Source organism: Equus caballus, chromosome 19, assembly GCF_041296265.1.
Source record: "Equus caballus isolate H_3958 breed thoroughbred chromosome 19, TB-T2T, whole genome shotgun sequence".
In the NCBI taxonomy this organism is placed as follows: Eukaryota; Metazoa; Chordata; class Mammalia; order Perissodactyla; family Equidae; genus Equus; species Equus caballus.
The window spans coordinates 32,720,501-32,743,312 of NC_091702.1; the positions used below are offsets into that span (position 1 = coordinate 32,720,501).

The window sequence follows — 22,812 nt, forward strand, 5'->3', positions numbered from 1 at the left end:
GGGTTGGGGCGCCATCTGGAGGTGGGGATGGAGGATACAGGTTTTTTGGGAGCCTGTGGAGGGAAACCCTTAACCTGGTCTTTTCAGGCAGAAGCCATCTATGACATGATTGGTTTCCCAGACTTCATCCTGGAACCCAAAGAGCTGGATGATGTTTATGATGGGGTGAGTACCTCTGCTCACCAGGCCTGAGCTTCAGCCCCGGGTGGGGACACTATTCTCTGGGCTCAGTAATCAGGGCTCGAGCCCTGGAAGAGAAGGAGGTGCTCATTGGATCCTTTCAGGGGCAAGTGCAGGCAACCAACGTTGCTCAAGTGCTGGCTCTGTGCCAGGCTGCAGACCAGACAGCAGTAGAATGCAGTGTTAACAGGCAGGGATTTGTAGTCAAACCTGAGTCAGATCCTGTTCCTACCCTTACCTAACCGTGTAACCTTGGACAAGTTATATACCCTCGCTGGGGCTCAGTTTCTTCATCTGTAAAATGGGGGTGCTATTTTACATAGGTCCACAGGTGCTCTTTAAATGTTGGCAATTATTATTCACTAGATATTTTACTCCCATTTTACACTTGAGGAAACTGAGGCTCAGAGAGGTGCTAATTGGTAGCCAAACTGGGACTATTATCTTCTCCAATGTGTTTTCTCACTTGCTTCCTACTTCCTGCCATTCTCATAGTATGAAGTCTCTGAAGATTCCTTCTTCCAGAACATGTTGAATCTGTACAACTTCTCTGCTAAAGTGATGGCTGACCAGCTCCGCAAGCCTCCCAGCCGGGACCAGTGAGCATGGGGGCCGCAGACACATGGGGGCAGCAGGAGAGGTGGGGGAGGTTTCCAGGGCTGGGGGAAGGGAATCGCAAGACTGATCCCAAACCAGAGGCACAATGTCCTTGCAGGAGGTAGGTCAGGACTGCTGGGCTGCGAGGGGCATCGGGGGGTCAGGAGGCTCAGCCTCTCCCTCTTCCCCCAGGTGGAGCATGACCCCCCAGACAGTGAATGCCTACTACCTTCCAACCAAGAATGAAATTGTCTTCCCTGCCGGCATCCTGCAGGCCCCCTTCTACGCCCGTAACCACCCCAAGTGTGTCTGAGGCAGGAGGGGCTGGGTGCTGGGGCCTGGGCCTGCGGGTGAGCTGGGGGCAGGGCTGGAAGTAGGATCTGCAAGCCCCCTCTCCATGTCCTCACTCAGCATTCCTCACTTACCAGGGCTCTGAACTTTGGTGGCATCGGTGTGGTGATGGGCCACGAGTTGACACATGCCTTTGATGACCAAGGTAGAGGCTCATGGAGTTGTCCCCCCTAGCTTAGAATTCCCAGTGGTTCCTGCAGGGCCTTGAGATGTTGGGAGCAGGCCCCAGGGACCCTGGAGTCTGTGAACTAGGGCTGGGAGGGGTGCTCCTGCCTCCAAGGGTTGAGCTCTGGTCTCCATGGGGTGCAAAGTTTAGTTTTCCTCAGGGCGCGAGTATGACAAGGAAGGGAACCTGCGGCCATGGTGGCAGAATGAGTCTCTGGCAGCCTTCCGGAATCACACAGCCTGCATGGAGGAGCAGTACAGCCAGTACCAGGTCAACGGGGAGAAGCTCAATGGCCGCCAGACACTGGGGGAAAACATCGCTGACAACGGGGGGCTTAAGGCTGCCTACAATGTGAGTGGCCCAGCCAGCCCTCCAGTGGCTGAGGCCCACCTACCCTGGGGGAGAAGGGTGCTGGGTGGAGATGGTGGGCAGGCCCTGATGGACTTGCCGCCCCGTGTCCAACCCCAGGCTTACAAAGCGTGGCTGAGAAAGCACGGGGAGGAGCAGCAGCTGCCAGCTGTGGGGCTCACCAACCACCAGCTCTTCTTTGTGGGATTTGCCCAGGTATTGCCCTCCTGGGAGGCCCAGCGTCTGCCACTCTCCCAGTCCCTCCTGGGCGTGTCATTAGAAGTCTTGGGGCATGCAGGAAAGGGACTGGGCCATGGGGCCAAAGATGGGATTTGGATTGTGGTCTGGGAAGGCCTCATGCCCGGAGCCTCTCGGCTGGGGCCATGGAAGCGTGTGAGGAGGCCTGAGGGAGAACTCTTCAGGAGGCTTTTGCAGATCTCAGAGGGCAGGGCTGCCCTGCTTGAGGGGGCAGGGGGTGGGGGGCAGGATTGATCCTCATGCTGTTCCTGTGAGGTGGCTGTGGAGGAGGAAACTAAAGCTCGGGGACAAAGTGGCTCGTCCAGGGCTACCCAGGAATAAAGTAAGTGGCAGAGTGTGACTCAGGCAGGGTCTCCTCTAGGTCCTTTGCCCTACAGCAGGCCACCTCTGGAGGCTGGGCTTCCTCCCCTCAGACATGTCCATCCTGGGCAACTCAATTTCCAGAGCAGCTTTGAAAGGCCTTCAAGGAATTTGGGAGGGAGGGTGCATTCCCCTTCCTTGGTGCTGATAGCAAGGGGATGGGGCTGAGATGCTGGCTGAGCCCCCTCCTGTGTCCCTGAGGCCTCCTGAGCTGAGGGGCTGGGGCAGTAGTGGTTTGTGTCCCTGGGATGGCTCTACTGCAGCCAAGACTGTGGCCCTGCCTGCATTAGACACCGTATGTCCCCGTGTCTGTCCTGGCCTGCAGGTGTGGTGCTCGGTCCGCACACCCGAGAGCTCTCACGAGGGGCTGGTGACCGATCCCCACAGCCCTGCCCGCTTCCGTGTGCTGGGCACTCTCTCCAACTCCCGTGACTTCCTGCGGCACTTCGGCTGCCCTGTCGGCTCCCCCATGAACCCAGGGCAGCTGTGTGAGGTGTGGTAGACCTGGGTCCAGGGAGAAATGGCTGGCTGTTGCCAGGGCCTGGGGCAGCTCGCCCAGCAAGGCTGTTTGCTCCAGGGTTTGGAGAAGGCAAATGCCAGCCGGGCTGGGTCCAGCCCCTCCACACCACAGGTGACATGAGTCCCAGTCCCTCCTCAACCACCACATCGTGCCTCTGCTTTGGAGGTACCCCTGCCTCCAGCAGAGCCCCCACCATTCACTGTGACATCTTTGCATGTCACCCTGCCTGGAGGAGGCCTGGGTAGGGGGCCCCAGCTCCCACAGGAATGAGTCCGCCTCCTCTGGTTCCAAGCTCCCTCAGCTTGGTGGCCATAGGGCCTGCTGTGCCTGCCATACTCTGATCAGGCAGGGCCTGGGTGGTGTGCCTCCCACACTTCTCCCTGAGGCTCACTCAGTGCTCACTTAGGAGTGGACTCAGCTCCTTTCAGCCCCACCCTCAGGGGCTGCCCCCACCCCATGTTCCTCATGCTGCTGCTTCCAACACTGCTGCCAACCCTCATGACAGACCACCTGTGCTCAGCTCTTAGTGGAAGTCTGAGGGCCTTCCCAAGCCTTCCTGCTGCCTCCCAGTTTCCCTGGGCTCAGAGGGGAAGTGTGTACGTGTAGGGGATACTAGTTCCTGTGTCCTGGGGTGCAAGTCTTAGGGGGTGACTGATCCTCCCTGGACCAAACAGGAAAGTACAGCAGGGAGAGGGAAGGACAGAGTTTATTTTTACAGGGAAGAGGGTGGGGAGGGAGTGGTCTTGGCCCTGTAGGACCCTGTGCCAATAAATAGACACGCATCAGTCAGCCTGTCTCTTCCTTCAGTCCTGTTTTCATTTATTCATTTACTCATTCCACCAGTATTTATTCAGCACCTACTGAATGCCAAGCCCTCTTCTAGACACTCATTTACCCACTCACCAGACACAGGGGACTGAAATTTGAAGCCCTAAGACGACAAGATGGAGGAATGGAACGGGGTTGAGTCAGGCTGGACAGTCTATCCTCTGCTCTGTGGTGGCTGTATTCCCATAGCCAGCTGTTCCACAGCTGGAAAGATTTGCTACTGCCCTCCACATGCAGTCAGGTGCATGCAGCCAGGCCTGACACTGAGTTTGGGTAACTACCGGGCCAGGGTCGGCTTGGAAGATGGGTGGCCCTTACCCTGCACTGGAGGGAAGCCCTGGCCAAGGTAGCACGCCACTCCCTGGAGCTCAGAGCACCGGCCTCTGCTTGTGGCTGGAAAGACATGCATTTCCACATGGCCTCAAAGGCTCAGTGCTCCTGAGAGTCACTCATCCCTCCTCACACTCATCAAGGCCTCCAACGTGCCAGGCGCAGAGACTGTAGATATGGCTGCCACCCTCCAGAGCGAGGGAGGGAAAAGGGGCATTTTCTGAATACCTCTTGTGTTCCAGGCGCCTCTGCTAGGTGGCTCATTTCTTTATTCATTCATTTATTAATGTATACATTCATAGATTTTTTTTAAAAGTGTATTGATTCCTAACAATGTGCCAGGCACGGGTGATGCAAAGATGAATAAGATGATTCCTTCCCTCAGGTGACCCCTTTCCTGTTGGCACTTTCACTTTCATGAGCTCATCCAATCCTCAGAGCAACATACTTCATAAGTGCTCCAGTTTCCATTTTACAGATCTAACTCTAACCACTTGCAGCCAAGGAGACCTGGATTGAAATGGAAGCTCTGATAGCTGTATGAGCTTGAGCCTACCCCCTAACCTCCATGAGCCTCAGTTTCTTTATTGTAAAATGAGAACCAGAGCAAAACAGTGGAAAGAGTCCAGTCTCAATTCTCTTGAAAACTCAGTGTTCCCCAAGGTGTAAGTAGGGAGGGTTTGTTAAGTTTGGAGGGTAAGAGTGAAGCTTTGGCAGTGATTGCTGCTGGGGTCCCTGGTCCATGGGCCATGGCATCAGCATGTGTCCCACAGTCTGTATCCTATCCCAGCACCAGACTCTTCCTATAAAGAGCTATATGTGGGCCCCTTTCAAGTTATTGGAGGTGCTGGCTGCTCACCAAGGGAAGGAAACAGCTGGCTACTCAGAAAGGAACAAAGTGGCCTCGGAAACTCTGTGACCAAGGGAAAGCATGGCTTGAGCTTCTGAGAGCACAACTCCAGGAGGGATGGCAAGGCGTATTGGAAAGAGGAGGGCCATCACATCTGGAAACCTGGCTCTAGCTCCACTCTGCCACCCACTAGCTGTGTGATACTAGGCCTGGCTCAGCCCCTCTGTAGGTTTCAGTATCCTTAGCAGTCCGTAAAATAAGTGGGTTGGATGAGATGATCTCTGAGGACCAGATCAGCTTTACTGTTTTAAGAAGTGAATTCATGGGCTTAGCAAGTTCCAGAACCCAAAGAAATATTAAGAAATTACTTGTGAAGTTTGGGTGTTGCACAGAGGATGAAATTTGTAATGTCAGAGAGTGTAATGACTGAGGAGAGAGGCTTGGCAGCATAAAGCCTTGCTTCCCTTGACTCCTGGTTTCAGAGGCCAGCTTAGGATGCTTACTAGCTGGCCATTGTGACATTAAAATGTGGTATTTGGGGCTGGCCTGTGGCTGAGTGGTTAAGTTTGTGCGCTCTACTTTGGTGGCTCAGGGTTTCACCAGTCCAGATCCTGGGTGCGGACCTAGCACTGCTCATCAAGCCATGCTGAGGTGGCATCCAACATAGCAGAACTAAAAGGACCTACAACTAGAATATACAACTATGTACTAGGGGGCTCTGGGAAGAAGAAGAGAAAAAAACAAAAGATTGGCAACAGATGTTATCTCAGGGTCAATCTGAAAAAAAAAAAAAACACTCAATATTTTTGGGCTGGCCCCGTGGTATAGTGGTTAATTTCGCACACTCTACCCCGGTGGCCTGGGGTTCACCAGCCTGGATCCTGGGTGCAAAGCTACATACTGCTTGTCAAGCCATGTTGCGGCAGGCATCCCATATATAAAGTAGAGGAAGATGGGCACGGATGTTAGCTCAGGGCCTATTGTCCTGAGCAGAAAGAGGAGGATTAGTGACAGATGTTAGCTTAGGGCTAATCTTCCTCAAAAAACAAACAAACAACTCCATATTTGCAAAAGGGTTAAAGTGTCTAATAATAATTAGCAGCTCTCATTTACCAAGTCCCTATTTGTTTAAGCCTGTGCTGAGCACTTTAAAAACATCATCTCATTAAATTCCCACAACAACTTAAAAAGAGGTTCTATCATTGTCTCTATTTTACAAGTGGAGAAACTAAGGGAAAAGATTCCATAACTTCAAGACAGATTGCATTAAAGTCAGGTTTGGAACTCAGATCCTCAGATTTGGAACTCAGATGCTCTAAATCACCACCATTTAGTCTTCTAGAGTTTAGACTCAAGCATAGACATCTGTCTTCTGGGCTTCATCATGCTTCCAAGTGAGACCATCACCAGCAGGTGCATTTCAATGCCACCCAGCTCCCCTGGGCTAGGCTCCTGTGACAACCAGGCAGATGCAGGAAACCTAAGCACATGTTGAGCTCAAATTAAGCCAGGCAGCACCTGTTTGTTGAGCACTCTGCAGGTGCTTGGTTCCAGAGGCAAGGCAAGGTGAACATCAGGTGACAGATGTAGACTTCACCCTTAGTAGCCCTGCCAAGCTGATAAATACACATTTGTGATATGGTCTGGTCTTTTAAGGCAGAAGGGGAAATAAAAGATGGTGCTCCTGGGTGGACACATGAGAGCAGTTATTGGTAAGGTGCTGGGCCATACCCTAACACTGTCCCATTGGGAAGTCAGACTAATTCCAATGCACAATAAGGTAACATATACCAAACAATGTGATTTCACACTTGGAAGCACTCTGGAAATCTCAAGTGGGAGAGAATAATCCATAAAATAAGCACAGTTTCAGCAGACCTATCATGATTCACAAATGGAGAATCCCAAGTTTCCCAATGCCCAGCTCTGGGCTCCAAAGAGAGTCCCAAGTTGGCCATGATTATTATTTTTTTTTTGAGGAAGATTAGCCCTGAGCTAACACCTGCAACCAATCCTCCTCTTTTTTTTTTTTTTTATTTGCTGAGGAAGATTGGTCCTGAGCTAACATCCATGCCCATCTTCCTCTACTTTATATGTGGGATGCCTGCTACAGCATGGCTTGACAAGCAGTGCATAGGTCCGCACCCAGGATCTGAACTGGCAAACCCTAGACTGCCGAAGCAGAACATGAAAACTTAACTGCTGTGCCACTGGGCCAGCGTCAGTGGGCCATTATTTTATACAAAGATGACCTGAAGATGAATGCAAAGCCAATCATTCATTCTTTCAACAAATATTTGTCAAGGCCTACCAGAAACGGGGCATTAGTTTGGATGCTAGAGGCACAAAGATGAATAAGACACAATTCCTGTTCTCCAAGAGCTCAGAGTCTAGGGAGGGAGATGTAGGTACCAAGCATGATAGGAGCACAGGGAAGAAATGGCTAACTTGAAGGGTAGAACAGGAAAGACCTCCTAGACAGGCAATTTTGAGTTTGGAGTACAGAGGATAGAATCTGCTAGCTGAAAACAGCGAAGGGCATTCCATACAGAAAGAATAGCAGTGTGAAAAGGCTAATCAGCTCAAAGGGGCAGGGCCTGTTCAGAAATGTGAAATGTTTAGGATAATCAGAAGAGGGAGGTGAAAGGGCCTAATGAGAGGTGAGGGTCTGGAGAAGAGAAGTTGTAAGAGTGGATATGAAAAAGAGGGGATTGCAACATCTGCTGTCAGTGCTTGGAATGAACAGTAAGGGCCACAGTACAATCTGACTGTTTGAAAAATATCACACAAAGAAAGTAGCAACCCAGTGGAAACAGTGCGATGCTGTGTCCTGCCAGGAGCACTTCTGGTGTTATGTAAGTGATGCTTTGGGTCGAATGGCTCTCAGATGAGTAGAGCCATCCGTGAGATGTGAGGCTCTATAGCTCAGGCTATGAGTTTGGGGGCAGCATAGCTGGCTTGTGGATGTGATTTGAAGGAAGGTGGTAGAAGGGACAGGTGATGGGCTGCCCACTGATTGGAGAGCAATTTGGCCACAAGGCTGGGAGTTTGGCCAAATGGTAGAAGGACTGTTTCTGGGAGGGCAATTTGACTGAAATAAAGCTTGAGGCAGGACATCACTGTTATCATGGGGCCTTGAAAATAACTGCCAGACATTTGCATTTGGCTGAAGAGGCTTGGGGCTTGAGTGCTTGGAGGTGGGGGGCAGGCGACAAGAATGTTCACCTCAGCCCTGCAGAGCGGAGGTAGTGGGAAAATGACAACTGCCTCCTCACCAGTTGCCAGGCACCTTGCTAGGCACTTTATATACATTGTCTTATTTCGTTCTCATAAAAACTTACAAGGGAGATACTTTATTACCCACATTTCACAGAGGAAGAAACCAAGCTGAGAGAGGTTAGGAAGCTTGCCCAAGTATTACAGCTGGTGAAGGGCAGAATTTGCTTTTCAACACCAGGTCTGTTTGTTCTCTAAAGCTTATGTTCTCCCACCCACCCTCAACTTTTTATTTTGAAACATTTCAAACCTACAAAAAAGTTGAAACATAATTGAAACATGAAACAAACATTCATATATTCTTCATCTGGAGTCACCAGCTGATAGCAGCCTGTGCTTTATGCCGCAACATCACCCCAACTCCTCTAAAGTGCTGGTTGGGATATGACTGGTATAAAAGACAAAATCTGAGACGTGACAGAAGGAAGTCATGGAAAAAGGAGAGATTTAGGAGAAATATGTCTAAGATGACTGAAGAAAGCATGGCAATGCATGGACATCTTGAAGCCAGAGACGGAATAGGCAGAACAGCTATGGACTGACCAATTTCTGTCAGCAGACCAGGGCTTGAGGAATCATTGGTGACAGAAATGGAAGGTCATCCTCAAAATCCAAGCACTGAGTGGAAAAGAGCGACAGGTTTTAAAATGGGCTTCAGATCTTTACATCTGTATTTATACAAATATTTAGCCAATGGTCATTCAGTGCTAACTGTGCTGTGCTAGGCGGTTTTTGTTTTTTTTTTAACAAACACTTTCTGCATCTTTAATGCCTCAGAACCCATAAAATGAGACTCCAGGCCAAATGGTGAGGGTTCCCGCCAGATGAAGGGGAGAAGAGTTATTTACTCTTTTTTCACCTTCTAGATACATACACATAGCGCAAACTGAAGGAGGAACTTTGAGGTTTGCCGGAAACAGTCAAGAGCTCAGAAGCTTGAAAGATCAGGGTTCAAATCTTGAGTCTACTACTTACCATATAATGTCCTCTGTAAAACGGACACAACCCTACCAAACTCAAAAGGTTGTGAGAACAATATGCTATATCATTTAAAATCAGCCGTGACAGAAAGAGTGTCAGTCACACCCCTTCTAATCATAACAGGGAGAGGAAGACCAAAAGACAGACTGAGGGCAAAGACTGTCTTCTTTGGTTTTTAGCTCCAGAATTTACCGTCAGAGCATAGGACTTATTTATTTATTCATTTCTACTCCACCTGGCTCCGCAGATGGATTTAAGATGGTAGCCACATCCTCACAGTAATATTAGAGTACTCTCCTTCAACCGGGGGGAAATGTTATGAGGTTAATATCCACAGTGGTGTGGGGCTAGGCATAAATTCCACAGACGTCATACATATGGCCATCAAACCTCCCGGATTCAAGAATCTGGTCCGTTTGTTTCACCACGCAGCCAACCGGGTGTCACTGTGGGTACTATACACACTGTTATGAGGAGATCCGTGGGCTGGCTCTCGGCTCGCCAACAGTTTATCCTCTACAGCAGCGAGAGCACTTAAACCCCAGACGGCACAGTCAGGTAGCCTTAAGCAAACCCCAGGTCCGAGCCGGGGCGGTACCTATGACGCGCGGGAAGCTGGGAGTTGTAGTTTTCATACGGCTTCCGGGGACAGGGTCGGAGGGCTGGGACTCCCAGACTACATGGGTAGGTGGGTCGTCGCGGCGTTTCCGGTCGCAGGCGGGCTCTGGAGAAGGAGGGGCGCGGTGGGCGGTGCGCGCGAGGCCATCTGGGAACCGGGGCGGTACTGGCTGTGCGCGCGCAGCCGGCCGGCAGTGGCGGCGGAGATGGAGGAGGGCGGTCGGGACAAGGCACCGCTGCTGCCCCAGCAGGCCCCAGCGACGTCCCCCGGCGGCGCGGACGAGAAGTCGAGTGGGAAGGAGCGGAGGGATGCCGGGGACAAAGACAAAGAGCAGGAGCTGGTGAGGCGCGGCCCCGGGAGCCGGCGGAGGAGGCCGCGGGCTGAGTCACGGCGGTTCCGCAGGCCTCGAGCTCGACTCCCAACGACCCCACCCGGCCCGGGTGGGGGCGGCTGGGGCAACCCTCGGGGCGCCCGGCACCCCGCCACCCTGCCCCTCATCCTCCATTCTGCGCCGTCATCTCCGCCGTCCCCACCAGCCCTCACCACCGCCTGGTGAGGTGGGCCCGGGCGGGTCATTGTCACCCCCATTTTTTAGACCGGCATTCAAGCAGAGCCTGGCCCAGAAGCCAGGCTGCCTTCCCCGCAGGGCTTCCCGTTCCCGCTCTATTTCCTTGTCCATCTGGGCCGTCCTGAGGAGGCAGGCTCACTCTCCACCTGCCCCAGGGTGGACGGGAGGAGGATGTGTTTGGGATTCCTTCTCTTGATGAGCTGCTTCTTCCAACCCTCCAGTCTGAGGAGGACAAACAACTTCAGGATGAACTGGAGATGCTCGTGGAACGACTAGGGGTGAGTCGTGGTGTTAACATGAACGGGTGCATATTTTGGGTCTTTCCCATTTGTTTGCTTTATTTCATTTGGGGGCAACAACTCCTACGTGAGGTATAGGGAAAGATGGGACTGTATTTTAGGATCAGTGTTATGACCATGTTGTGAGGGAGGAGAGTAACAAAGGATATTTGAAAGATTTTGTAGCTTTTTCTCTTGGGAGAAGCAATTCCTTGGTTTTTGTGCCAGGCAGTGTGCAGGGAGTTTGGGGAATCACAGATGAATAAGACAGAGTTACTTTCCTAGGGGAGTTGTTAGTTAAACACCTGTGTGTTATCACTTGAGGGATATGCCTCCTTTTTGTCTGAGCTGTAACATCCTCTGATCAGGAGAAGGACACATCCCTGTACCGACCAGCCTTGGAGGAACTTCGGAGGCAGATTCGTTCTTCTACAACTTCCATGACTTCAGTGCCCAAGCCTCTCAAATTTCTGCGTCCACACTATGGCAAACTGAAGGAAATCTATGAGAACATGGCCCCTGGGGAGAATAAGGTAAAAGTATTTCAGAAGCTGGTGGAGGCCTAGTTCGTCTAGACCATGGAGCTCATGGTGAGTTAGAGGAAGCCGATAGTCCTGAGATCTGAACTAGTTGAATAGAGCTCATCACAGTCAAAATACTCACATGAGAGCTGACAGGAGGATCGCCTTCTCAGAAGACATGTTTCTGTCATTTATGATGACCTTGGGATTTCAGTATTGTGATCTGTTATTAATTTACTGTGAACTTTAATTTTTCTCTTTCCCTCATATCCCATGTACATTCATTTGTTTTATCTCTAAAATATACTCCCAGTTCAATAAGTTCTCTGCCTGTTAGTACAGCCCTAATGCAGGACATCTTCAGTTCTCACCTAGATTACTGCAGCAGCCCCTAACTGGCCTTCTTCTTTTTGTCCTTGACCCCCTCCCTGCATAGTCTGTCTCTCATACAGCAGCCATAGTGATCTTCCTAGATGGTGCATCTTTTCTGCTTAAAATGTTTTAATAGGGGCTGACCCCGTGGCTGAGTGGTTAAGTTTGCGCGCTCCACTGTGGCAGCCCAGGGTTTCACCATTCGGATCCTGGGTGCTGACATGGCACCGCTCATCAGGCCATGCTGAGGCGGTGTCCCACATGCCACAACTAAAAACACACAACTATGCACTGTGGGGCTTTGGGGCGAAAAAGGAAAAATAAAATCTTAAAAAAAAAAGTTTTAATAGTTTATTGTTGTGATTAGAATAAAATTCACAGTCTCTATTTTTCTCCACTCTCCCTTTCTTACCACTCTTTAGCCATTTTGGTTGAAAAGGGAGATAGCAACACTAACGTTAGGGTTATTGTGAGGCTTAGTTTAGATAACATGTTTAAATTTCTAGAACAGAGGCTGATATATGGTTAATGCTTAATTTTGGGAATAGTGACAGTGATCTTGATTCTATAGTGTAACACTCCTCTTACCCTGGATTTGACTTCAGAAGACTTATTTCCTTCTAGCGTTTTGCTGCTGACATCATCTCTGTTTTGGCCATGACTATGAGTGGGGAGCGTGAGTGCCTCAAGTATCGACTAGTGGGCTCCCAGGAGGAATTGGCATCATGGGGTCACGAGTATGTCAGGTAAGACTTTTTCTTCTTGGGAATATGATGGGGGTTCTGAGGCATACTTTTGAGTTCTATCTTGGAGTACTCTCTTTCTCGGAGTATTGGTGTATTGAGTTTCCCAGACCCTGAATTCCTTGACTCACAGGGAAGTGCTTCCTATGAAGCTGTGCTCCCCTAATGGTCTGGGCCTATCCGTAGGCATCTGGCAGGAGAAGTGGCTAAGGAGTGGCAGGAGCTGGATGATGCAGAGAAGGCACAGCGGGAGCCACTACTGACGCTGGTAAAGGAGATTGTCCCCTACAACATGGCCCACAATGCAGAGCATGAGGCCTGTGACCTGCTCATGGAAATTGAGCAGGTAGATATGCTGGAGAAAGACATTGACGAGAATGCATATGCAAAAGTCTGCCTGTATCTTACCAGGTGAGTGAGCATGCTAGGGAATAGTGTCAGGCTTATCTTCCCCAGCACTTCTCTCTCAATTGTGCCTCCTCTGTTCTCCTTGAGCATCTGTTTCACAAGTAGCATCAAACTTGTTAATTTGGTGATGTTTCTGAGCTTCTTGAGGACAGAGACTTCTTGTCTCCTTAGTAGTCCAGCATCTAGCATAATGCTTGGTATATAGTAGGCATTCACTATTTAATTTGGGTAAGTGAATTAAATGGGGTAAATGGACATCTGGAACTTTCTGATTCCTTTATTATTTTTACTTTTGTAGTTGTGTGAATTATGTGCCTGAGCCTGAGAACTCTGCCCTACTGCGTTGTGCTTTGGGTGTGTTCCGAAAGTTCAGTCGCTTCCCTGAAGCTCTGAGATTGGCATTGATGCTCAATGACATGGAGCTGGTAGAAGACATCTTCACCTCTTGCAAGGATGTGTATGTAGGGAAGAAGTTGGAAGAGGAAGAGCTAAGTTCATGGATGGGGCATTTGCATGACGAGCCAAGACTTGTAGTTTCTGCTTAGGTCTTGAGGGGCTTTTCTGTGCCCTTCGTGGCCAGGGGTTGAGCAGATGTGATGGCTCTCTCCCACAGGGTAGTACAGAAGCAGATGGCTTTTATGCTAGGCCGCCATGGGGTGTTTCTGGAGCTGAGTGAGGATGTGGAGGAATATGAGGACCTGACAGAGATCATGTCCAATGTGCAGCTCAACAGCAACTTCTTGGCATTAGCTCGGGAGGTGAGACTCTGCCCTTTTCCATCGAGGCTTTTTTGGTTGTGATTCTCCCTGGTAATACACCTTGCTGACTGTACCTCTGACTAGACTCTCCTTGGTTAGAATTGCCATCCAGTGGGGTAGCAGAAGGGACTCTAGGGAAGGACTAGGGGAGCAATTGTGACCCTCTGACTTCTCTTCAGCTGGACATCATGGAGCCCAAGGTGCCTGATGACATCTATAAAACCCATCTAGAGAACAACAGTGAGTAGCCATCTCCCTATGTGTGGGGACTGGAAGATTGTTGATTATGCCCCTTGTATTGGGAATGATAGCTTGGCCCAACGTGCTTATCCTATAGAGCTCAGAATTCCCACATACCTTTTCTCCAGCTCACTGTTGGGGGCATAGATAGGGGATCCTAAAGGGCCAACTCGGAACCAGAAACCAGCTGCTGTGCTGTGTTGCTTTCCTTCCCTGCTCTAAAGCTTCCTTTCCTTTTCTCTCCCTCTTGTGCAGGGTTTGGGGGCAGCGGCTCTCAAGTGGACTCTGCTCGCATGAACCTGGCCTCTTCTTTTGTGAATGGCTTCGTGAATGCGGCCTTTGGCCAGGACAAGCTGCTGACTGATGATGGCAACAAATGGCTTTACAAGAACAAAGACCATGGTATACTTCCATTCTTACTTTATGTTGCTTTGGTCACTCTTGTTGTCCTCCTAGGTTCGTATGTTACCTGACAAGGGATCCCCAAGGCAATTCCTTAGAGAGCTCTTTGTAACAGTTTTCTCAGGATAGGGCCACTTTAAGACTGATACGTTTTTCCTTGGTATAGGAATGTTGAGTGCAGCTGCATCCCTTGGCATGATTCTGCTATGGGACGTGGATGGTGGTCTCACCCAGATTGACAAGTACTTGTACTCCTCTGAGGACTACATTAAGGTTGGTCTGAGCACAGCCCATTAATGGGGACAGCCCCCTCTTATGTTCTAGGGCATGTGGGGCTTCCCTTTCACTGGTAAGATCTACTCGATTTTTAACTCTAGATAAGGTGGTTGCTGCACCGCGGCCCATGTTGCATCCTTTGTGATGAGGAAGGTAGAGTAGCCTGAGTGAAGACTCTGTTTGCATTTTGCAGTCAGGAGCCCTCCTGGCCTGTGGCATCGTGAACTCTGGGGTCCGGAATGAGTGTGACCCTGCTCTGGCACTGCTCTCAGACTATGTTCTCCACAACAGCAACACTATGAGACTTGGTTCCATCTTTGGGTGAGGCTTCTTGCTTCTTCTGACAGTGCTCAGCCTGTAAGCTCTGGGAAAACAGGAGCTGGACCCTCTTCGCCTTTGTATTACCAAGGACTCCCACCTTGCCTGTCGAGTATTTGGCTCTTGGTGGTGTCTGTTGAAACGATAATGAATAACCAATCCTCTTCTTGTTCCTTCCTTGTCCTGTCCTCGGATGTGTGTTGGGGACTGCCTCTCCCTGGCTTTTGCAGGCTAGGCCTGGCCTATGCCGGCTCCAATCGCGAAGATGTTCTAACATTGCTGCTGCCTGTGATGGGAGATTCAAAGTCCAGTATGGAGGTGAGTAGAGCTGTTAGTCATTTAGGGGAGGTAGAGAAGGTGCTCTGAGTCCTACCACTTTCTGTGATAAACAGCGAAAAAAGAAGTGTGTGTGTGAGAGAGGAGGGGAGGTGTATCACTTCATTAAAATCTCTTGGAACTGGGATTCTGAGCCTCAGGTGTTGTTGAGGCTAACGAGTTAACATTTTGGGGGCTGGCCCTGTGGCTGAATGGTTAAGTTTGCGCACTCTGCTTTGGCGGACCAGGGTTCGCTGGTTTGGATCCTGGGTGCAGACCTATGCATGGCTCATCAAGCCATGCTGAGGTGGCTTCCCACATAGCAGAACTAGAATGATCTGCAACTAGAATATACCACTATGTACTGGGGCTTTGGGGAGAAAAAAAAAAGAGGAAGATTGGCAACAGATGTTGGCTCAGAGCCAATCTTCCTCACCCAAAAATAAATAAATAAAGCATAGGGAAAAAAAAAAGAGTTAACGTTTTGATATTGAGTTCCAGCCCTTGGGATCCATGAGGAAGTACCAGACTAGAGTGGAGAGTAACTTAAGCCAGGTTGGGGTGGGTGATTCTCACTCAATGTTTTAGTCATCGGCCAATCTTAAATTTTCTCACTTGTGCAAGTTGCTTCAGTGATGGATGAATACAGTATGGTGGCTAGTGTAGATTTTAGTCAGAAAGACTTCAGTTCAAATCCTGCCACCTCTGCTTACAAGCAATGTGATCTTGGACCTGTGACTCAATCTCTTTAGGCTTCATTTTTCTCATCAGTAAAAGAAGAATAACAGCAGGACCTGTTTCTTGGGGTTCTCGTGTGAATTGAATGTTAATAGCATGCAAAGCAGTTGGCATAGTGGCTGACGTGCAGTAAGCGTTCAGTGAGTGCCTGCTGCCATTGTTATTTTGACCTCCCGTCAGAAAGGGACTATTACCTAGTCACAATTGACTATAGGAGTTGACTATCTTGAGTCAGGACAGGTAAACAACTTTTAATAACTTACTTTGTGTAATAATGATTTTCCTATTTTTAGGTGGCAGGTGTGACAGCTCTAGCCTGTGGAATGATAGCAGTGGGATCCTGCAATGGAGATGTCACTTCTACTATCCTTCAGACCATCATGGAGAAGTCAGAGACTGAGCTCAAGGACACTTATGCCCGTTGGCTTCCTCTTGGACTGGGCCTCAACCACCTGGGTGAGGGGTTGTCTGTCTGTTTGGGCAAAAGGCTGACAGTGACTGGATACAACAAGGAAGGTTTGTGGGTCAGGCTGTGCTCGATGGCAGCAAGTGTCCTCTGACCCCTTGAATCTGTCCCCTAGGGAAGGGAGAAGCCATTGAGGCAATCCTGGCCGCGCTGGAGGTTGTGTCAGAGCCATTCCGCAGTTTTGCCAACACACTGGTGGATGTGTGTGCCTATGCAGGTCTGTCTTGGTGCTTCCCCAGTGACTCCTCACTTCTCTCTTGGGTGATGTTTCAGATTGTTTCTCCTTTCTCAGTTCTGATCTGCTTTAGATTCTTTAGCTTCTCTTCCTGGAGTCAGCTTTTCCTTGGTGCCTTCTCATTTCCACCCTCTCTGCCCCTTACTACCTTGCCACAGGCTCCGGGAATGTACTGAAGGTGCAACAACTGCTCCACATTTGCAGTGAGCACTTTGATTCCAAGGAGAAGGAGGAAGACAAAGACAAGAAGGAGAAGAAGGACAAGGATAAGAAGGAAGCCCCTGCTGACATGGGAGCACATCAGGTTCTGTGGGCAGTTGGGCACTCTCTGAGCGATGCTCTGAGAAAAGATAAGCATGAGGGGAGCAGGGGAGCTGGGTGTGGGTTTGTTTTAGAGCCCCTCTGGGTATTGCTGTGTGTGAAATAGCCTGAGACTGGGTTCCGTACACAAGGGGTAAGGGTATGCCCCCCAGAGCCGCTTTTTCTTCTTAGATGGGAACTTGAGTCAAGGGTGAATTTTTGTCCCTGAGCTTACTGGGTTCTGCTGCCTCTTGAATTCCAGGGAGTGGCTGTGCTGGGGATTGCCCTGATTGCTATGGGGGAGGAGATTGGTGCAGAGATGGCACTGCGAACCTTTGGCCACCTGGTGAGTATTGCATGGAGAAGGTTGGAATATGCTGGTTTTGATGCCTGGGGTTCCCCAGAGGAGACTTTCCTGATGGGTTTTCTCAGTGGAGAAATGATCTTTCTGCTGTGCTTTTTCTACAAAATTTGATTAAACCCTCTTTTATCCATCAGTCTGTTCCTGTATCTGAGCTTGTTTTCCCTGCTTTCTGTGATAGCCTTGTTATTTTTTGTTATCACCAGTTGAGATACGGGGAGCCTACGCTCCGAAGGGCTGTGCCTTTAGCACTGGCTTTAATTTCTGTTTCCAATCCACGACTCAACATCCTGGATACTCTAAGCAAATTCTCTCATGATGCTGACCCAGAAGTTTCCTATAACTCCATCTTTGCCATGGGCATGGTGGGCAGTGGTGAGTATTGGTCAGAAAAAGATTCTAAGCAGCTTGGGGGAGGGTTTGAGGCCCCCTTTTCAAGCCTCTGTAATGCTTAACACTTCCAGGGACCAATAATGCCCGTCTGGCTGCGATGCTGCGCCAGTTAGCCCAGTATCATGCCAAGGACCCCAACAACCTCTTCATGGTGCGCTTGGCACAGGTAAAGAATAGAACTCTTCTCCTTAGAGTGTGCCAAGGGAAGTGTCTGTGGTGATGCTAGGGAGACATGTGACATGAAGGGGACCTGGAGTTTGGCTTGGAGGGAGGATGTAAGTGAGTTGAGGGATTTCTGTGTGCCTGGGTTCGTTGATGTCTCCTCAGATGTGACTCCCAACCTGCACTTCTCTCTGTATTTTTCAGGGCCTGACACATTTAGGGAAGGGCACACTCACCCTCTGCCCCTACCACAGTGACCGGCAGCTTATGAGTCAAGTGGCCGTGGCTGGGCTGCTCACTGTACTTGTCTCTTTTCTGGATGTCCGCAACAGTGAGTTTATGTCAGGAATCTTAAATGGTGGCACATAGTGCCCTGTCTCCACCCCCACCAGGGCCACCTTGGTAATTTAGGAGCAAGACTGAGGTAGCTCTGTATCACCCTGGGTTCCTGAGGTTCTTTGGGCCTGTGGTGGGCCTCATGAAACTTTCATCTCCCACACTTGTGATCTGGCCCAAAGAGATTTTCTTTTGAGGATGAAGAACTAAGCCCAGTTTCTATTTTTGAGGGCCTGGGGAGAAGTGATTATCGAGTCTAGGGGCCATGGGCAGAATAAGGTGGGGGCATCTCTGGCTTGTAGTAGGGTCTATGAGGGGAGGAGTGTGGGTTCAGCCATGACTGAGGGCTTAAAGAGTCAGGGCTGGAGTAGGGTCCCAAGGTTCAGGCCAGACTTGCCTTGATGCCTCTAACTATGTTTGTCCTGTGTTCTTCCCTCAGTCATCCTCGGCAAATCGCACTATGTACTGTATGGGCTGGTGGCTGCCATGCAGCCCCGAATGCTGGTGACATTCGACGAGGAGCTGCGGCCATTGCCAGTGTCTGTCCGTGTGGGCCAGGTGAGAGGTTGAGCCGGAGGGAAGGGCTCAGGCTGTACAGTCGTATGCTGTATAACAATGTTTCGGTCAACGACGGACCGCGTATACAACAATGGTCCCGTAAGATTAGTACTGAGAGCCTAGGTGTGTAGTAGACTATACCGTCTAGGTTGGTATAAGTGATGTTTGCATCTTGTTTATCTGTGATGCTTGCCCAGCAATGAAATGGCATAACGACGTGTTTCTTAGAATGTATCCCTGTCGTTATGTGATGGGTGACTTTAGAACTTGGAGAATGCACATATACCTGTCTCTTGGAAACTGGTATGGGCACTGGGTTGCTGTGACATTACCATATGGAGTCGCTTCATCTCAATTTTCTTACCCTACAGGCAGTGGATGTGGTGGGCCAGGCCGGAAAGCCTAAGACCATCACAGGGTTCCAGACACACACAACCCCAGTGTTGTTGGCCCACGGGGAGCGGGCAGAATTGGCCACTGAGGAGTTTCTTCCTGTCACCCCCATTTTAGAAGGTTTTGTTATCCTTCGGAAGAACCCCAACTATGACCTCTGAGTGGCCACCAGGGGCTCTGAGCTGCGGCTGTTGTCAGTGGGCCATGCTTCTTGCTGTCAGGGGTGGACACTGCTCCAGACTTTTGAGGGAATCGTTACCTCTTGTTCTTTTGTTACCAAGCGAGATGACTTTGTTGAATAAAGACCTTTATCCTCGAGGTCCTTCTGTGTCTGTTTTCTGGGGTACCATGGCTGGAGGCCAGACTAGGGTGAGGAGTGGATGTGAGAGGGCATTGTTTTTAGCAACTTGGAGCCGAGGCTAGCAGAGGGGCTGCCTGAATGGGAAGAACTAAGACCCTTTCCCTTTTCTCCTCCTTCCTAATCTTAAAACAGTGGTTCATCTTTTGGGACACGAATGCTTGAGAAGCTGATAAATATAATGGATCTGCTTTCTAGGAGATGCACATACACAAATTTTTATACAAACTCTTAGAAATAACTTTCCAAGGTGGATCCCATACACCCCCCACCCCCACCCCCCATGCATACTTACCTCAAGCCCATCGTTCCCTGGCTTTGGACTGACGATCCCTGCTCTAAGAGGCAGCAGAGTTAGCCCCACTCTTTCCAACTTGACTCTTGGGCCGCTGAATGAAAGGGATATCCTCATCTCCTATGACCCTCTTGTCCTTCAAGGGAGGTTGCTATTTGAGAGATTTGATCATGTTAACATCTACTTCTGGACTGTCCTTGCAGAAACTGGGTGCAAGGAAGCTTGACCCTGACCTTCCTCTCTGTAGCAATGGGAAAGAGAAGAGGCCTCCTTCCTGGAAGGTAATCACTCTTGATCTGCAGTGCTCCTTCCTCGTGGGGCTGGTATGAGTATAGCTCCCTGCCAGTTGGGGCCTGGACCCCTGTGCATACAGTGGAGGAGAAGATGTGGACCTGCCAGACAATCGCTAGCATTTATCCAACACTAACTGTGGGTTTAACCTCTGAACAGTGACTGGCACTTAATAGGTCTTCTATAAATGTTGAAAGAATAATTGTTCTACATACTTCTGAGACCTCACAGCAATTTTGAGAGATAGGTATTATCCCGTGTTTTGGGGAGGAATGTAGTTTGGGGGAAGTTCAGTGACTTAGTCACGTTCTCACAGTAAGTGACGAGGCCAGGATTGGAATCTAAGTCCATCTGACTCTGAAGCCCACGCCCTTACTGATTACGTTAATCTGTCTCTGTAGCCTTGGAGACTTGTGGACCCCATTGTAGTGCAAGGTCTTCGCTAGCTGGAGAAGCGGCAACTTTGGATTGAGTGTTTCCATTGTCTTCCCTCTGCATTCACTTGGCAGCCTATATAAAACCTGTACAAAATGCTGAAGCACTAGACTTAGGAGTCAAGTCCTTTTAAGGGGGCGTGCTGTAGTCTGAACAAATCAGCATGTCTGATGAGCCTCTCTTACCATCTGTATTATGGGGACATAGTAATTGCCTTTCCTCATTTCCAATGGTGGTGGTTAAAATGAGGTAAATTAGAAAGTGATTTGTGAACTGCAAAACAGCTATAAAAGGATAATTCTCCTGAATCAGTGATTGTGCTTTAGAGTAAGAAATTTTCAGTGGTTCTTAACCTTTCACATTCGGTTATTCATTCAGTGACAGATACCAATGGAGCCCTATCCTGCATTGGGCATTATCTAGTTTGTGGGGATGGAAAGTAGAAAAAAAAATCCTATCCTCAAAAAACGTATGTATTGGAAAAGAAAACAATGATATATCGGGATCGATACTGTCCTGGGCTATGGGCAAGGTACCCTAGGATCACTGAAATAGGGCCTAAGTGTCTGGGTGAGTCAGGGGAGATTTTGAAGAAACAGATTTGGAGGAAGATGAGGAGTTTGTCCAAAAGAAAAGAGGGTAGGATAAAGCTAAGGGAGTAGCAAAAGCAGGAGGGCAGAAAAGCTATTTGTTTTGAAAAACTGTGGATAACTTGGGTTGGGGAAGGGTACAGGGCCAGGGAAAAGTGTAGTAAGAGATACAGTTTGAGACAGGCTCAGATCAGGTTTAGAAGAGCTTTGTGGTGCTAAGAAATTGACAGTATATCTCAATGGGGACCACTGAATCAGAGCAGGAAAGTGACATGATCAGCTCTCTGGGTGAGAAAGCTCACCATGGAGGTGCGGAGACCAGGCAAGGAAAATGAGTGCCTGAACCAGGGCAGTAGAAATGGGGAGACGGGGAAGGGCAGAGGAAAGTTTTTTAAAGATAAAATCAACAGGACTTGATTTTGATCCAAATACCCGTAGGACATGGTGTCTGATTAGATATAGTATGTGAATGGGAATGAATGTAGGATCCCAGGTTTTCTGGTTGGGCGCTATTGATTGAAAAAGAATGCATGAGTGACACCAGGTTTGGGGTCTAAGTGTAGGACTCTATTGAGTAGGGAGAGATGACAAATTCCTATCTGGGCATACACTATTTAAGATGCCTCTGGGGTGTTTAGGTGATTATATCTTTTAGGTACTACTTTTTTGAAGAAGAAGAAGAAGAAGATTGGCCCTGAGCTAACACCCACTGCCAATCCACTTTTATTTGCTGTTTTTTTTAAGATTGGCACCTGAGCTAACAACTGTTGCCAATCTTTTTTTTTTTTTCCTGCTTTTTTCTCCCCAAATCCCCCTGGCACATAGTTGTATATTTTAGTCGTGGGTCCTTCTAGTTGCGGCATGCGGGACGCTGCCTCAGCGTGGCCTAATGAGCAGTGCCATGTCCGCCCCCGGGATCCAAACCAGTGAAACCCTGGGTCGCTGAAGTGGAGCGCACCAACTTAACCAATCCGCCATGGGGCTGGCCCAAATCCTCTTTTTGCTGAGGAAGATTGGCCCTGAGCTAAAATCTGTGCCCATTTGTGGGATGCCTGCCACAACATGGCTTGATAAGCAGTGCTAGGTCTGTGCCTGGGATCTGAACCGGCAAACCCCGGGCTGCCAAAGCAGAGCGAGAAAACTTAACCACTATGCCACCAGGCTGGCCCCCGTATCTTGTTCTTACTGGCGTTTGAGAGAGTGGCTTCTGGTCTAGAAATGGATTGACACTTAGGCAATAATTGATTTTAATTTATTAGTTTGCTTATGGAGAAAGAGAAATGAGAAGAGTAGAGGAGGAAGCCATACATGATAAAGTCACAGAACTCAAACGAAGAGCGTCACAGAGAACACTCTAGATCTGCATCATCATTCTCACTATGGTTCCTTCTCCATATGTCTACTTTGCTTTCCTTTCTGTGGAGCCTTAGTTTCTCATGTACAACGGGAATAATACTACAATCTATTTTGTAAGAAATTGTGAGGATTGAGTGAGATCACATACGTCATATATATTAAGTGACCAGTTCATCACCGGTGCTGAGAAAATGTTTTCTTCTGAGATTACATGTGTATATACACAGAGAGAGGAGAAGGGAGAGGAAAGAGGGGAGAAGACACAGGACAGAGGTAGAGAGAGGACACAGTACCTAGGCGCTGTTTTAAGCACTTTCACATGAATTAACTCCTTTAATCCTCACAATTCAATAGAGTGGATGTTATCATTGTGAGAAAAAGCACGGTGGTTAAAAGCTCAGACTTGAGCCAGACTGCCTGGTTTCAAATCTTCCCCAGGTATTAGGTAGGTAGGTAGGTACGTTGCCAGGGAGTAAGTCGCAGAGTTTGGAGGAAAACTCAGGCTGACTCTGAGTACACACGTGGATCTAGCGCTAGTACGGTCCGTTCTGGCGTCCAAAATCTTTTGGCTAACGGGCAGGGGTTTGGGGATTACTTCTTCTATCATTCCGAACTTTCCATGATTGACTTTGTCCTTCCCTGGGAGTGGCTGATCTTTGTAAAAGACAAACCTAACAATATT

General features: G+C 49.2%; 2 protein-coding genes across 15 annotated transcripts in view; both read left to right on the forward strand.

The window, feature by feature from the left end:
* ECE2 (endothelin converting enzyme 2) overlaps window positions 1-3,569 on the forward strand; it is a 30,036-nt gene extending 26,467 nt beyond the window's left edge. For 6 of the 13 annotated variants that reach the window (XM_023623422.2, XM_070243400.1, XM_070243404.1 and 3 more), the window contains 7 exons: window positions 88-165; window positions 676-779; window positions 970-1,080; window positions 1,206-1,273; window positions 1,455-1,645; window positions 1,763-1,858; window positions 2,586-3,569. In XM_023623422.2, coding sequence (XP_023479190.1) covers window positions 88-165; window positions 676-779; window positions 970-1,080; window positions 1,206-1,273; window positions 1,455-1,645; window positions 1,763-1,858; window positions 2,586-2,762 — 825 coding nt within the window. In that variant the 3' untranslated portion in view covers window positions 2,763-3,569. Of the gene's footprint in view, window positions 1-87; window positions 166-675; window positions 780-969; window positions 1,081-1,205; window positions 1,274-1,454; window positions 1,646-1,762; window positions 2,245-2,585 lie in introns of those variants that run through there. The other 7 variants (XM_070243401.1, XM_023623418.2, XM_014732778.3 and 4 more) reach the window with 3 other exon arrangements.
* Window positions 3,570-9,732: 6,163 nt separating this feature from the next.
* Window positions 9,733-19,123, forward strand: PSMD2 (proteasome 26S subunit ubiquitin receptor, non-ATPase 2). 2 transcript variants are annotated; one of them, XM_001497742.5, is made up of 21 exons: window positions 9,733-10,004; window positions 10,454-10,510; window positions 10,879-11,043; window positions 12,028-12,149; window positions 12,333-12,557; window positions 12,853-13,011; window positions 13,168-13,312; window positions 13,492-13,552; window positions 13,808-13,954; window positions 14,121-14,227; window positions 14,424-14,551; window positions 14,779-14,866; window positions 15,895-16,057; window positions 16,183-16,284; window positions 16,461-16,606; window positions 16,865-16,948; window positions 17,170-17,338; window positions 17,428-17,522; window positions 17,723-17,849; window positions 18,294-18,412; window positions 18,784-19,123. In XM_001497742.5, exons 1-21 carry the CDS (start codon window positions 9,870-9,872, stop codon window positions 18,964-18,966), a joined length of 2,727 nt encoding a protein of 908 aa, XP_001497792.3. In that variant the 5' UTR covers window positions 9,733-9,869; the 3' UTR covers window positions 18,967-19,123. The 2 variants fall into 2 exon arrangements, with proteins under 2 accessions (XP_001497792.3, XP_070099507.1); XM_070243406.1 differs by having other exon boundaries at window positions 9,810-10,216.
* Window positions 19,124-22,812: the final 3,689 nt, after the last annotated feature.